The sequence below is a fragment of the Tenrec ecaudatus genome, chromosome 9 (assembly GCF_050624435.1).
Source record: "Tenrec ecaudatus isolate mTenEca1 chromosome 9, mTenEca1.hap1, whole genome shotgun sequence".
Lineage (NCBI taxonomy): Eukaryota > Metazoa > Chordata > Mammalia > Afrosoricida > Tenrecidae > Tenrec > Tenrec ecaudatus.
This window is the reverse complement of record NC_134538.1, coordinates 46,727,935-46,743,898: the sequence shown is the minus strand read 5'-3', so window position 1 is coordinate 46,743,898 and position 15,964 is coordinate 46,727,935. Positions and strand designations below refer to the sequence as shown.

Here is a 15,964-nt window from a genome sequence, read left to right as displayed (position 1 = left end):
TTTTCTTTTTTTTGGAAACTTGAGTCCTACAGGATATATTTTCATTGTTATAAATTTAACATAATTAAAGAATAGTGAATAATCACAAAAACAATATGTAATAATATATTGTGAAGTATTTCTTTTTTTTGAAATATTTATTTCTAATTACAAATAAATGAACTTTTGTCTTGAACCATGGTGTAGCTTGGGTATGTGGGTGACCCGCCTGGAGACAGAGGAGCAGTGTCTCAGTTCAAGACCATAGGAAATATGTGTTTTCCGATGGTCTTAGGTGAAAGGGTCGTTCGAGCCCCAAAGGGGTCATGACCCACAGGTTGAGAACCACTGGACTAGAGGAACCCTCAAATTTATCACATGATGCCTTTTCTACTTGGAACTAAAATTATTTCAGCCAAATAATAGATTGGCTTATAAAATACAGGGTCATCTATAAGGAATGTGTTTCCATAGCCAATCAACTCTGCAAGACCAAAGAGCCCACACTTTCCCAAAAGCAATGATGAAAAGGGCAAGAAGGGAGGCCAGATCGATGGAAACAGAACAAACATAACGGAAATAAGAATGCTGACATTGTGAAATTGTAACCAATGTTACAGAACAAAATGTATAAAAACTGTTAAAATGAAAACTAAAATTGTATTTAAAAAATAAAGAAAAATCGCAATGATAAGAGTTCACTGGTGAAAGAAACTTACAAAATCTGTAGCAATTTATCACTACATCAATTTTTTACTTAATGACATAGTTAGGGGTTCCAAAAACCAGGTTGTTATGTGAAATTAACTTTATGGAGAATGCCCGCATCAGATCACAAAATGGAGGATGACTACATCATTATAGAACTGTCAAATCACTGAGAATCGTGGCCCAGGCAAATTGACACATAACTGCTCTCTGCCTTCCCTTTCCTGCCATTAAGAAACTCTCCCTGCAAGACATTCCTGTTGACAAGCCACATGGAGCCTGGAGCTGGAGGAGGCATGTGGAGATGCTTACACTGCCACTGGATCCACAAGACTTTCCACCCACTGGCCCTTGAGTGTCCTGTACTCAGCGTCACTGCATGTGTTGTGTGAGACTGAAGAGGAATTTACAGACTGGTAACAGACACCTGGGCTAATATAGGACTTATGGACTTGATCGGTACTGGCCTGGGATGTTTTCTTAATATACAATTATTCTTTGAAATAAAGTTTTTTCTTCTACACATATGAATGTCTCTGGATTTGTTTTTCTAGTCAACCCAGACTAATACACCAGCCCTGGGAAGCAACTTAAGGAGTGAAGCCCACAGACAGATGTCTGGCTATGCCCAGGCCTGAGACTGAGAGCACAGGGGACAAGACAGAGGAAGGTCTGTGTGCCCACACTCCCAGACTCTATAGCACAAACCATGCTCGCCTTGCTGAACCACCACCGCCCACGGAAACCGACATCAATAGGGAGAACATTAGCACTGCAATGTCCCCTTCTGAGCCAGAGCCCCTGCACCTCTTTCCCTCTTGCTGCACCAATCAACAAAAGCCACTAAAATCCCACCACAGGACAGAAAAACAAAAGATCAAAGGGCAGTGTTCACGCAAGGATAAAGTTCAGAGGTTAGACAGGAAGAATGGAAGTAGGAAACATACGGAAATGGGTTAAGTAATGGAACAGTCAGTGGATCGCAATGGATAAGTTGAATCAGTGTATGAACTATTGAATGTAACGCCAATTATCTGCTCTGTAAACTTTCACCTAATTCAAAATAAAGTTTTTTTTCCTTTAATAAGATAAAATAGATTTTAAAAATTCACAAATAACCTTAACCATTGTAGTCGGTGTTATTCTCACCTTGCACCTAGGTGTTCATAATTGGCAGACATCGGTAGTTCATGTGTAAAATACTCAGATCACATGTTTTACTGTTATTGTCAAGAGTGAAATGTTGGATAACAAGATAGTCAAAAGTGAGGAGTACGTGAATATATCTTTTTGCTCTTAAAATGCAATTAACTCTAGAACAGCTCAAATTAAAAGGGAAACAAAAAAAAGGTGAGTGGCCATGGAAAGGCCAGACTTTCGCATACTGCTGGTGGCTGAGGATACTACAGTTGAGCCGCAGTTTCACTTCTATGCATATAGGACAAAGTGTTACCTGGTCCTGCACCACCTTCACAGGAGAGGGTACATTTAAGCCCATTGTTGCAGCCATGTGACAACCTGTACACCCAGCAGAAACGCACTTATTCCCAAAAGGCATTCACAAGAATAAGAATGGTCAAGACAACGACGTGATGCATACAAGTAGAAATCCAGATACCCATCAATAGAACGGATAAATAATAGTACACTCTTGAAATAGAAAATAAAACCAAAACCAAACCAAACTCACTGTCTTCCAGTCGATGCCCACTCATAGCAACCCTATCGGGCAGGGTAGAACTGCCGGTGAGTTTCTGAGACTGTCTCTTTACAAGAGTAGAAAGTCTGTCTCTCTGCCTAGTGGTTTCTGCTGGTGGTCTTGAACTGCGGGGCCTTGTGGTCAGCACTCCAATGAGTACCCACCATGCCACCACAGCTCCTAAAACACAAATGGTGAAAATAGATAGACCATATGCAACACCACAAAAATCTCCAAAAAATGTTGTATTATGCTAATGTAAAGATATCACACAAAAGACTACATGATTCTATTTTATGGAATTCTACAAAACACAAAACTATAGTGAAAGAAAAAATTACAATTGACTCTGGAATAATGGGTTAGGGCTGTGAAGATGGATGTACATTTTAATTTTTTAAAACACCATGTGACACTAATCCATTTGGATCTTCTCTCCAGTAAATTGCATTATTTTAGTAAAAAGTGATCTCTCATATTTTCCATAGCGTTTACTCCAATACAGTAACTAAATGAATAATGAATAACACCACAGAGCACTTCCAGCATCACTAGTGCTCCCTAGAGGTAAAGAAATGTCATGACATTACAAGAAGTTGAAATGCTTGTGTAAAATAGACTGAGGTCTGTACCTACAATTGCCCATAATTTAAAGATGAGTCCTGCATTAAGGACTATTAAAAAGAAAATAATAAAATAAAATCAGTGAAGTTGTCACTGCAGCTATCCTAGCAGATGCAAAATATCTTGCACTTTTGGAAAAATACCTTTTTATTTCATATTGAAAATGTAGTTTTTATGTAAGTGCAATATATATAAGGGCTTCAAAACTTACTAGGAAAATCCCATTACCTTTAAATTCCATCTCAACAATTTTTTTGAAGCTCCCTTATACATATAACCGGGAGAAAGGGTTTTCTACTCCTGTAAAGAGTTACAATCTCAGAAACCCACAGTGTCAGTTCTACCCTGTCCTATAGGGTTGCTATGAGTTAGCACTGACTCAATGGCAGTGAGTCTAGTTTTGCAATGTGTGCTAGTCAACTGCTTATGTTATCAGTAAGGCTTCCAGCCAGTTATTAGTAGTTAAATTTTGGGGGATTCAAAAGTTACATATGGATTTTCAACTGCATATGGGCAGGACAGGGCAGGGTGGTACTTTAACTCACATATTGTTCAACTCTAGTTACCTGAGATCAGAGGAAGGGATTAACTGCAAGAAGACACCAAGAAACCTTTAGGCTGATGGAACCATTCTATATCTTAACGGCAATGGAGACAACTGGCATACCTTTTCTTACTGCACTTCAGTTTATCGGGCGAGGCTGCTTTTACAAACTGAAGGTCTGTGGCACCCCGCACTTAGCAGGCCTATGGGTGCCATTTTTCCAACAGTGCATACTCGTGTGTCTGACTCACACTGTGGTAACTGACATAGTATCTTAAACTTTTCTAGACGGCAATTCCACACTTGATAGACTACTGGTGAGTGTAAACATTAACTTTTACATGGCTAGAAACCAAAAAATTCCTGTGATTCATTTTACTACAATACTTGCTTTACTGTAGTCATCTGGAATCGAACCCACAATATCACCAATACCGGTCTAGTTGATTGCAATGGGTAGTGGGCCTATCGAGGGTTTCTGCGACTGCAAATCTTTCTACGAGCAGACGCTCACCTTTCTTCCACAGAGCAGCAGCGGGTGAGTTTGAAACAACAACCCTTCAGTTAGTAGCCCGATCGATGCCTAACCCAAGGACTCTCCGTAGCTACAGGCAATTACTAAAATTCAAACTGAGCATGAAGAGTGAGTCCATTTTACTGCACTTGAATATGCCGCAAATTGGAAGAACAAAGAAGAGAACCAAATACAGTTTAAAAAAAAAGTTGTGAGGAAGAAACAATTCAGAGAGGAGATGTACTGGAACTAAAACCAACAGCACTTTGAATGTCTTTAATGATCTTATAGTAACTTGTACTCCATAAAATGTTATAACAGGTAATTTGCTGATGTTATTATTCACAGGTATATTTCCAATCCCAAAGATAAATATACTGATAATAGACAATAACAAAAATTTAATTAAAAAAAAACTGCGTCGGAACCGACTTATAGTCAAGTGTTGTGAGAAATGAACCCCCATCATATATCAAGGAGTATCTTGGGGGTCTGATATGAGGCAGGGTCTTTAACAGTGTAAATCATAACAATCAAACATCTATCTGCAAGTGAACATCTCAGAATGACAACATCAGCAAGTTGTGCGCTGCAACACTGTATGTATATAGAGCATATTAATAAGAGAGAAAGAAAAAGTCATAGGGAGATAGATTTAGCTCACTGCAACTAGAATATGTTGTTAAGGGCCATCTGTTACTAAGCTGAACAAAAAAAGCATACAAACAAAAGCATACACATGATTCCACTGATAAAAGTTCAAAAACAAGCAAAACTAATCTATGGTTTTAGAAGCCAGGATTGTGTTGCTAACTGCTATTCCGTTTGTGCCTCCTAGAGAGCATGGAGTTCAGGACGGTGATCCCCTTGTCCTAGGGAAGTGGTGCCTGGAGAGGGCAGAAGGTTGGCTTCTTGGGTGTTGCAACCCACAGCTTGAGAACCGCTGTGTTAGGCTGACAACTTCAAGGTCAGCATTTCCAAACCACTAGCTGCTCCGTGGGCTTTCTTACTGCTGTAAAGAGTTAGTCTCTGAAACTCAAAGGCAGCTCTACCCTGTTCCACAGGGTGGCTAGGAGTCAGATCAACTAGATAGCAGCGAATGTCACATTTCTAAGGAGCCCTGTGTAGTAGCTACAAGGTTAATTAGCTATTTGCAACCACCAGCTCCTCCTAGAGGAAGAACGGACTTTCTCCTGCCAGATAGTTAGTATTGGAAACTCACAGGAGTTGTACCCTGTCCTCTGGGTCAGTATAAATTGGCACTGACTCGATGGCAATGAGTTTGGTTGAAGTTTGTTCCTATTTCTGCATGTATGTTACTTTTCAACTAAAGAAAGTGTCCTCTAAATATAATATAATCATTAGTCTCCTTCACGTAACACATAAAGAAATTTCCACCCTTTCTTACTCTAGTGGTGCAGTACCACATATACTCAAGTATAAGCCGACCCGAGTATCAGCCAAGGCACCCAATTTTACAAAAACTGCATAAAACATGTGAAAAACTCGGCTTATACACGAGTATCTACGGTAGTTATGCATTGGGCTGTGACCCCCATGGTTGGCAGTTCAAAACCACCAGCAGCTCCTCAGGAGAGACTTTCTATTCAAGGTCTGTTTGTGTGTTTGGTGGGGTGGTGGTTGTTCACTATGCGTCAGCAGTGGATAGCCGCGAGTTTGGTGTGGTTCTTAGGTGCACAGGTGGTGCAGTGGTTTAAGCACAGAATAGTTCAAACCCACCAGCCACTTTGTGGGAGAAAATGAGGCAGTGTGTTCCCATAAAGGTTTTCAGCCAGATTTACTGCCATTGAGTTGATGCCGACTCAGTGACCCTCTATGGCAGCTTCAAAGACTGAACTCTTGATGGGAATAATGTCTTTTTCTTCTCAAGGGGCAGCTGGTGTGTTCTGAACTCCTCTCCTTGCAGCTAGCAGCCCAATGCGTCTCAGAAGCCAAATGTCCTCGAGGGCCGTTATGAGCACTCAAAGGCCATGGGGCTGTTTTGGGGTTCTTGAGTAACAGCAACATAACTAGAGACTGATCCGACACCAGAGTACCTGGCATCTGATGCCAGCTGCACAACCTGACAAGTTATTTGTGCTCCTTGTGTGCTTGGTATACATGGTGAGGCCATTTTCTATCTCAGAGTCCTCAGTGGTCCTGTGAGTCTCTAAACATCAGCTGATCCAAGGATTTTAACAGACATTTCTCTAGCCATGACATCCTAATTTCAACAGTTGTTTGCACTTTTTGAAGAAAAATTTCACATACCCGTTGCCTATAAAATTTTTTTAAAAAGATACACATAGCAACCCCATATGTGTTGGAGTAGACTTTATGCCCCATATGGGTTGGGCTCTAAGCTCTTGGTTTACTAACAAAGGGCACTTAACTCTTTGCACTATCTAGGTCCTGCCTGTTCCAGACGTTGTTGGTCCCCAACTCAGAGAGATCCCGTGTGTGGGAGTAGACCTGCTCCTTGGGGTTTTCTGGGCTGTAATCTGACAGAAGCAAATCGCCAAGCCCGTTTTCTCAAGGATCCACCAGGTGGGGTTTGAACCACCATCTTTTCAGCGAGGAGCTAATCACAATTATCTGTCCAATACACGTTGCTTCCTATATCAGACAGCCACTGTCAATATCCACCCAAGCTCTCCCACAATGTTATTCCACCATGCCTAACTCAGAGCAAGACCCTCTGGAAAGGCAAGCACCACAGCCTGTGGCCCAATAGCACTGGGACCTGGCACCCAGTAACCACAGCTGCGGCAGCAACTATACGTGGGGAGTCCTTGGCATCGGGCACCGATGAGGCACAAATTGCAGAGTGGAAACCCCCCCAATGTCTACCAACTGACCCATGCAAACAAAACCTGTACGTTTAAAAAATAAAGCAATGTCTTTATCAGATCACATTATACTTTAGTGAAAGAAGTCCAGTCACCAAAATGAACATATTACAGGACTATGAGTTTCAAGAAAAGACACATCTGTAGAGATAGAGAGTGGCTGCCTCGGGCTAGTTGGGCATATGGGATGGACTGGATTGCTAATGGGTGTGCACTTTTTGAAGGGGTGACAAAATGTTCTAAAATTGACTGTGGTGACATAATGGTTACACAACTCTTGTGAATACACAGATACCACAAATTGTATGATATATTAATTATATCTCAATAAGGCTGCTGTCTTAAAGAATTGGCACTTAATCTTATTTTTTTAATTGTGACTTAATGGGAAAAATCATTGCCAATTAATCAAATAATTACTTTTACTAAAATATAACATGATAGAGACAAAGTTAACAGATCTCACTCAATTCAATTAAAACCAAGACAATTACTTCTACAGCAAAAAAAACTACTAAACTCCAACAGATGGGTAAATAAATATTCACACAATTTGTTACAATGACAAAGTAAATACTCCCTTAGAATTTATTACATTTAGCAAAAAAATCTAATTTGGCCTGATAGAAAATGAAGTGTTTGGAATCTCTACAATTCCCATGGGTATGGTTTTTAAAAAATCATTTTATTAGGGGCTCATACAACTCTTACACAATCCATACATCCATCCATTGTGTCAAGCACATTTGTTGCCAACATTCTCAAAACGTTTTCTTTCTACTTGAGCCTTTGGTATCAGCTCATTTTTTTCCCTCCCTCCCTCCCCCTTGCTAATTTATAAAAATTTTTCATGTCTTACACTGTCCCATGTCTCCCTTCACCCACTTTTCAGTTGTCTGTCCCCCAGGGAGGGGGTTATATATAGATCCTTGTGATTGGTTCCCCCTTTCTACCTCACCTTTCTCTTACCTCCTGGTATCGCTACTCTCATTATTGGTCCTGAGGGGTTTATCTGTCCTGGATTCCCTGTGTTTCCAGTTCCTATCTATACCAGTGTACATGCTCTGGTCTAGCTTGATTTGTAAGGTAGAATTGGGATCATGATGGAGGGTGGGGAGGAGGAAGCATTAAAGAACTAGAGGAAAGTTGTGTTTCATGGGTGCTACACTGTACCCTGACTGGCTCGTCTCCTCCCCACGACCATTCTGTAAGGGGATGTCCAGTTGCCTACAGATTGGCTTTAGGTCTCCATTCCACACTCCCCCTCATTCACAATGATTTTGTTTGTTCTTTAATGCCTGATCCCATCAACACCTCGTGATCACACAGGCTGGTGTGCTTCCTCCATGTGGGCTTTGTTGCTTCTCAGTTAGATGGTCACTTGTTTATCTTCAAGCCTCAGAGACCCCAGAGGCTATAGCTTTTGACAGCCGGGCACCATCAGCTTTCTTCACCACATTTGCTTTGTCGATCGTGTCAGGAAGGTGAGCATCATGGAATGCCAGTTTCATAGAACACGTTTCTTGCATTGAGGGAGTACTTAGTAGAGGCCCAATGTCCATCAGCTACCTTTGTACTAAACCTATAAATATATGCACAAAGATTTATTTCCCTATCGTCATATATAAAATACCTGTATTTAGACCTCTATATATGCCCTTTGCCTCCTCGTTCTTTTATTTCCTCTTGTCCCACTATCATGCTCAGCCTTCATTTGGGTTTCAGTAATTCTCAGTTACATTGCTCTTGATCAAGCCCTACCAGGCATCCTCTACCCTCCTTGCCATTGATTTTGGATCACTTGTTGTTCCCTTGTCCCTGGGTTTGTTAACACTCACTTCCTTTCCCTCGCCTCTCCCTCTACCAAGTCCCCCAGGAATTGTGGGTCTCATTGTTTTCTCCTCCAGATTGTTTATCCCGCCTATCTTATCTAGATAGACTTGCACAATAATATATGCACAAATAATAATATGCACAAAAAACAAGACAGAGCAAAACAAAGCAATAAAAGAAAAGAAAACAAAAAAAAAAAAACAAGGACAAAAAAAAGAAAGGCTGTTAATAGTTCATAGTCTGTTTGTTGACCTTTAGAAGGGTTTTCCAGTCTGAGGGGTGCCATGCCCTGGCTCCACAGTCTATTTTGGTATTCCCTGGGGACGTCGTTGTTCTGTCCCCCTTACTGTTCTGTTGCACACCCTTAATGTTTCATCTCAGTGTGCCATGAGTATGATTTTTACAAAAATTAAAAACTAACATTTTCTACTCTTCACAACATTCAAATTATACTTAATTTAATTCTTACATCACCTTTGGACACCTCTTTCTTAACTCTGAATAGTCTTATTTAAAAGCTAGAGTCATAAAAACAAAGAAGTAATTTGGGAGTGGGGGGAAGGGCCAGGAAAGGAACAGAATCAAGCCGTACAAGCCGGAGCAGGGGAGGCATTGTCTAACTGCAGGGACAGAGAAGCCAGGGAGTACTTGACAAGTGGGGTGTGGGAGACCACCACCACACACACACTGTGAGAAGCGAGAATTTTAGTAGCATATATAAGGGAACAGCAAAAAGTTGTGAGAAAAATTTCATTATATTTTCATTCCATTTCTTCACAAACTTTTTGAAACCCCTTCAGGCACATAGCATTGTTGTATGGGAAGACTAACACAAGGACCTCATATGCAGAAATTAAGAGACCTTTAAGAGCCCAGTTCTAGAGACATGCTGGAGGGATGAAGTCCCATTGAATGGGCCTTGATTAATAGCTCTAGGAAGAACTAATATTTGTGTTTTTAACACAAAGCTTGGCAATAAAGATCATTTATTGAAGATTCAGGGGTCAGACATTGTGCTGAGCCCTCTACATTAAAAATATAGTCAGATATCTTCCTCCTCACCACCTCTTCTTCCACTACGCTCTCTTCCAGGTTGCCACCATCTCTTGCCTTTATTAGTTGCTTAACTAATCTTTCTCTTCTGCCCTTGTCCTTAAAACTTCCTGTCAACACAGCAGCCAAAGATCATACCCCTCTTCTATTAAAAAATTTCCAATGCCTTCCATCTCAGAGTAAAAGCCTACTTTTACAACTGCCTGCAAGAATCTTTTTTGTTGTTAGCTGTCGTTAGAGTTGACTCATGGTAACCCCAGGTACAGCAAGTTGAGGCTCATGGTTGATATTTTCAAAGTACATGGTCAGACCTTTCTTTTTAGTCATTCTGGAAGCGCTAATGAAACATGTTCAGCACCACAGCCATTCACAGTCCTCTGCAGACAGGTGTGGTGGCTGTCCTTGACATGCATTAGCCAGAAATTGAACCCAAGGAAGTTAAGAATCCTACCATGAAACCACCATCACCCCCTTCAAAGGCCTACAGAGCCCGATCTTATCTGACAGCCATTATGTCTCTTTTCTCAGGGCTCACTCTATTCATCCAATGGATCTCTTTTTCCAATTATAGCAGGTACTAGGCACTATCCTGAGTAGGCATTGCACTGCTTAACCAACACAAGGTTGGTGGTTCAAACTCACTAGTGGGAGCAAGATGACGATGTGTACTACCATAACATCTCATCTCAGAAACCGGCTATGAGGTCCCTATGAATATGAATTGAGTGCATGGTGGTGTGCTTATTTCACCTGAAGCCTGTGCAGTTGCTGTTCCCCCTATCTGGATCTTTCCCCCCTAGATGTCTGCATGGCATCTGCAAGTCTGCTCTAAGGTCAGCTCAGGAAGGCCTTCACTCACCCATCCCTTAAAACTACAGCTCCCTGCACCTTCAGTACTTAGCCCTTTCCTGCTTGATTCTTTCCATGTGGCTAATTCCGATGGAACATAAGATAGGATTTGTAGCCTGGGCTATCAAACCAAAGGAACAAAGACAAGGCTCTCTACGCCTGTAAACAATTATGTAGTCTTAGAAATGCTGAGGGGCAGTTCTACCCTGTCCTATAGGGTCACTGAGTCAGTATCAACTTGATAGCCACGAGTGTTTGTCTGAGACCAAACTGGAAGTCCATGAGGACTGGAATACCGGTTTTATTCATCACTGTAACACTGACACCTAGAAGGTACCTTGTATGAGGGAGTTTCAAAAAATTCATGGAAAGTCTCTTTTAATTCCATTTTTCCAGAAAAATTCTGAAGCCCTATTGTACATAGTAAACACTCAATAAATATTTTTAAATAGTTAACATGTCAAAAATAATTGATATGGTGTTGTATTGCCTTAGAGCACTCATTGTAAACAGTTAATATAGTTAGGTTAAATGGCTTCCCAAAAAAGATAAATCTGAAATATTTTTTCTGGAAACTTGAGAATGAATGTAAGACTACCACCTGAGAGAACCAAGGTGCTACAAACAGGCCAGTATTTCCAGTCTCATAAAGTCACCGGACTAGAAGAGATCTCAGATAAGTCTCTAAATCCCAGGTTTCACTTCACCCACTGTCTTATTTTTCTCTAAAAGGTCCTCAAAAGAAGGAGCTTTGTTAATCTCCTGTACAATTTCTGTCAGAAATTAATACCCACAATTAATCCACTGGCCAATCTTACATCTAGCTGTGGCATATTTTTCAGTTTTTCCTAACTATGACTACCTGAACTCCAAATCACCTAAAAATCACACTTAGATGAACACAGTAATTCCAATGGTTATTTTAAAATCTAATTACTATACCTGTCAGCCTGGAACCAATGCTAGCTGATGAACTTCCTCCTCCTTCATTTATTCAGTTAGTGGACTAGAAATAAATGTTTACTGCCAATATTATATACGGTTTAACTAGTTTTCCGTATGCATCATTACTTTAAATGTACAGCAACTTTCATATCCAGTCCTTTAGCTAGAAAGACATTCAGCATTCAGAATCTTATACTGGGAGTTGTTTACCTAATGGTTTGAACTCAATTCCCAATCAATCTACCGAGAGTAAGCACTTGCTAATCATGGAACAAAGAATCCTATACAGTCTCAGAGCAATAATTTTACCCAGTAACTACAAATAAAATTAATGAATCATCACGCTACTTATTTTGCAATAATAGTCTTAACATTCGTTCAGCTCTTAACACACGAGACCTAGTCTTATTTTAGAGGTGAGAAAACGGCTGTCCAACATCTTGTCCAGAGTCATAGGCCTTTCCTCCTGCGCCCTCTCAACTCCCGTCCCCGCCCCAATCCCCTCCGGCAGGGCACCCAGCACCTTACGAGTCGGCCCCTCCTTCCCCGGGACTGCGCACGGGAAAGCAACTCCAAACTGGAGTTTGAAATTCCGGAGAGGTTTGCGAAGACACAGACCCACCACCTTCCTAGTTCAAGTAAAATGCTAACACTGCAACTTGGGTACACTGTAGATGGTTACCGGGTCGGGACGGGAAGGGCCGAAAAAGGGCCAGAGAGGACAGACAGGTGTTCATTCACTTGCGTGCAAGGGAAGAGAAGACGCTACACGAGGGAGATGCTGGGGGGAAGAAACGGGGGGCCGGGAGGCAGGGCGAGCCACTGGGAGGTTTGATGAGTTGTCTAAGCTGTTGACCGCAAAAATGATCCTGATGTGTAACCCCCTCCTAGTTTACAATAAAAAGGTTTTGTAAAAAAATACACGTTAAAGAACGTCACGGCTCCGTTGAACTAGAAAGGAGGCGGCACAGCAGCGGTAATGCAAAGGAGGAGCAGCTGCGCGCAGCCGGCAGCAGGGTGGGGCTCCGCGGCGCGGGCGCCGTCGGCCCGGTCGGCCCCGCCGAGCCCACCCGGTGGCTCGGCCGCACCCGGGGTGGAGGCCGGTAGGAACCGCGCCCGCAGCCGGCCCCCCACCGCTCACAGCTCCCCGGCTCCGCTCAGCCGCGCTCAGGCCCTCGGCCTTCCTCGGGCGCAGTCCCCGATCTGGGCCAAGGGGGCGCCCCTCAGACCCAGGGCTGGCCTCGGACGCCAGGTAGGGGTCGGTCCCTCCCGCGCCCCTTCACTTCCCCCACAGCCAGCACCTTCTCCTCATGACGGACTCTCCAAGCAGCCGGGCGTCTAGGCACCCGTCTACTCCACGCGAGCCAGAGCGCAGCAGGCACCGCAAACACCGGCGAGCTCACTGCGTGTCCCACGTCCGCGAGCCGTTGGGCCCCGCGGAATTTCAAACCCAGCAGAGAGACAGCGCTCCCCTGTGATTGGTGCTGCGTCCCGTCGCTTTTCGCGAAACCCCGCCTCGCCGGGGGCGGGGACGCTGTCTGCGCGTGCGCCCGGTCAGGCCAATCCCCGGCTCGCTTTCTGCCTCCACCGCGAGTGGGCGGGGCGAGAGCGGGGACTCGTTCCTCCAGAGCCAACGACCTCGGCGGAGCCCCGCCCGGCCTCGCGGGTTTAGATTCGAACTGCGCGCCGCTCGCGCGCCGGGGCCGTCGGGAAGGAACGGGAGCGCGCAGGCACGGGCGCCGCGGGCGGCCAGCGGTGAGCGAGCGAGCGAAAAGGGCTTCGGGACCTAACTGGTTCCTCTCGTTTCTCCAGACAACGAACTCAGTCTCTTGGGAACCGTTTCCAGACGTAGGACACCAATTCTGCTCGTGGCCTGATAGTTTTCTAGACAAATTATCCTTATTTAATGCCCATAACAGTCCTCTCAGATGTTCTCGCCATTTCACAGAGAAAGGGTTTCAGAAAAATTTCATGATCGTCCAAATCGCATGATAAATAAAAAGTAACCTGGGCTTGGTTTTCATAAAAATAATATGGGCTTATCTCATGTAAAATTTTTATAATTCAAAGTAGATATAGTTTTTACTTTTTATTTTCTCACGGTACACACTATACCCTTAAATACTTATATATATGTATTTCAATGATTCATAGTTGCCTATCTTGTATGTAGATGTCTCATAAACTTTTGCTATAAATAGGAATACTAATATTGTAATTAAAAATGATGGGGTAAATGTCTTCATACATGAATTTGCATGTTTTGCATTAAAACATTTTTGTGGTTGATTTCCTAGGAGTGTAATAACCAATTTAAAGAATTTGTAGCTTTAACGTTGCTTTTCCAGATATTAACTTGCCCTGCCCACCAACCCTTGCTGAACTGCCCTCGTAGTTTCTTAGGTAAAAGTGGCGTTTCCTTTGTTGATTTGCACTTGTTTGATGACAACTGAAATCCCAAATTTTGCAGTTGTTTCCTGGTCAACTGTAACTTCTATGAATTCTTATTTGCCTTTTCCAAAAAGGTAAAGAATATTTGCCTGCTTCAGGTTTTTGACCTGATGTGTGTGTATATCTTTGAACTTGTTGGCAATATGAATATTCATATTGCTAATTAATGATGCATTACTCACTCATCGATGCCCAGTTCATTGTGACTCATAGTGGTCCCAAAAGGCAGAGTAGAGCCGCCCCTTCAGGTTTCCAAGGAGGTAAATCTTTACAGATTTCGAACTGCTGACTGGTTTCGAACTGCTGACTTTGTGATTACAACCCACTACACCACCAAGGCACCTTATAATGAACTACAGGAACCTCTGTAAATTTACTTGCAATCTCCATTGATGAACTTCAAATGAAAGTTTATCAGAAAACTTTAAGAATTGATACTCTTAACAAAAAAGAATTGATACTCTTAACTCTTATGATTGAATTATATGACATGTGATGAAGTGCTAATAAAATATTGGGAAAAAAAGAATTTGGGCTTGTTCCCAGGGCCAGCATTTTTACCAGCCAGAGGTAAAACAATTTTTACACTGTAGTAATGCAACTTAAAGAAAAAGACATAGGACCATTGGAAGATAATCATCTAGAGCACTGGTTCTCAGCCCTCCTAATGCCCTGACCCTTTAACGCAGTTGTGGTGACCCCTCCAACCATAAAATTATTTTCGTTGCTACTTCATAACTGTAATTTTGCTACTGTTAACAATCGGGCGACCCCTGTGAAAGGGTTGTTAGATCCCCAAAGCGGTTGCGACCCACAGGTTGAGAACTGCTGGTTGAGAGCATATACTCAACATTGTGAAATACTGTATCCTGTCTGTATAAGACCTTAGTTGTTAGTGCTACTATGGTATAAATAGCCCAAGTGAGCGATGTTAACAAAGAACTTAATTTTTTCAGTTTCGGGGGCTAGAAGTCCAAAATCCGGGCACTAGCTCTAGGGAAGGCTTCTGGAGGAAGCTCATGGTCACCTTTCCACATCAGTGAGCCTGGTGTTTCTTGGAGTTCTCCACGTGTCTGTGTCTTGGCATCAATCTTCCCCTGGGCTGTAGCGGGCTCCAGGTCCACAAAGACTCCCTGTGCTCTCTTTTTGAGCTCTCTTGTGCTCACTTCTCTGGACTTCCATGTAAGATCAAAGGTGAGACAGGCCACGCCCCAGGGAAGCTCCCTACAATAGAGCAGGCTGTCACTCAGAGTGCCAGGAGTGTAAACATTTTGTGTGATTTCTGTCCATTTTAAATTTGATTTTTTCCATCAACATTACAATGTTTAATTTTTTAAAACCCCACACACATTTGGATTGATTTCTTTGTAATTCTGCAGAGAGACTGGTACCAGAGCAGAGGGGCGTTGTATTATTAACTTCATTACTCCTGATGACAAGAACCCCTAACACTGCCTATCTTATTGGATGTGTATACCAGGTACAGGTGCGACTAGGTTCATGGAAGTTTTCACTATCTTTTAAATCCATTTTCCCGTGTACTTTTTAAAGCCCTCTCATATAGTGAGCTTGGTGATTTTATGAATTAATTGAAAAGACTGCTCCTCGATGACACAACTTAATCTTTAATGCCAGGTATAAAAAGGAAAACCGACGCTGCCATCAAGTCAATTCTGTAAAATAGAGACCCTATAAGATAGAGCAGAATTGTCCCTTAGGGTTCGGAGGCTGTAAATCTTTGCAAGATCAGCCAGCCTCGTCTTTCTCTTGCAGAGTGGCTTTGGGGTTTAACCATCACCTTGAAGCTAGCAGCCCAGTGTTTAAGCCATTTTGCCACCAGCCCCCTCCCCCCCCCCCCGCCCACCTAAATACAGGGTTAGGATCACAGGAGTCCTGGTGATGCAGTGGGTAAGTTT

General features: G+C 42.6%; 1 protein-coding gene across 6 annotated transcripts in view; it reads right to left on the bottom strand.

The window, feature by feature from the left end:
- Nucleotides 1–13,055, bottom strand: part of PRC1 (protein regulator of cytokinesis 1) — a 32,489-nt gene extending 19,434 nt beyond the window's left edge. For 3 of the 6 annotated variants that reach the window (XM_075557998.1, XM_075558000.1, XM_075558001.1), the window contains exon 1: nt 12,899–13,054. In XM_075557998.1, coding sequence (XP_075414113.1) covers nt 12,899–12,909 — 11 coding nt within the window. In that variant the 5' untranslated portion in view covers nt 12,910–13,054. Of the gene's footprint in view, nt 1–12,898 lie in introns of all 6 variants that reach the window. The other 3 variants (XM_075557996.1, XM_075557997.1, XM_075557999.1) reach the window with 2 other exon arrangements.
- Between the last annotated feature and the right edge of the window lie 2,909 nt (nt 13,056–15,964).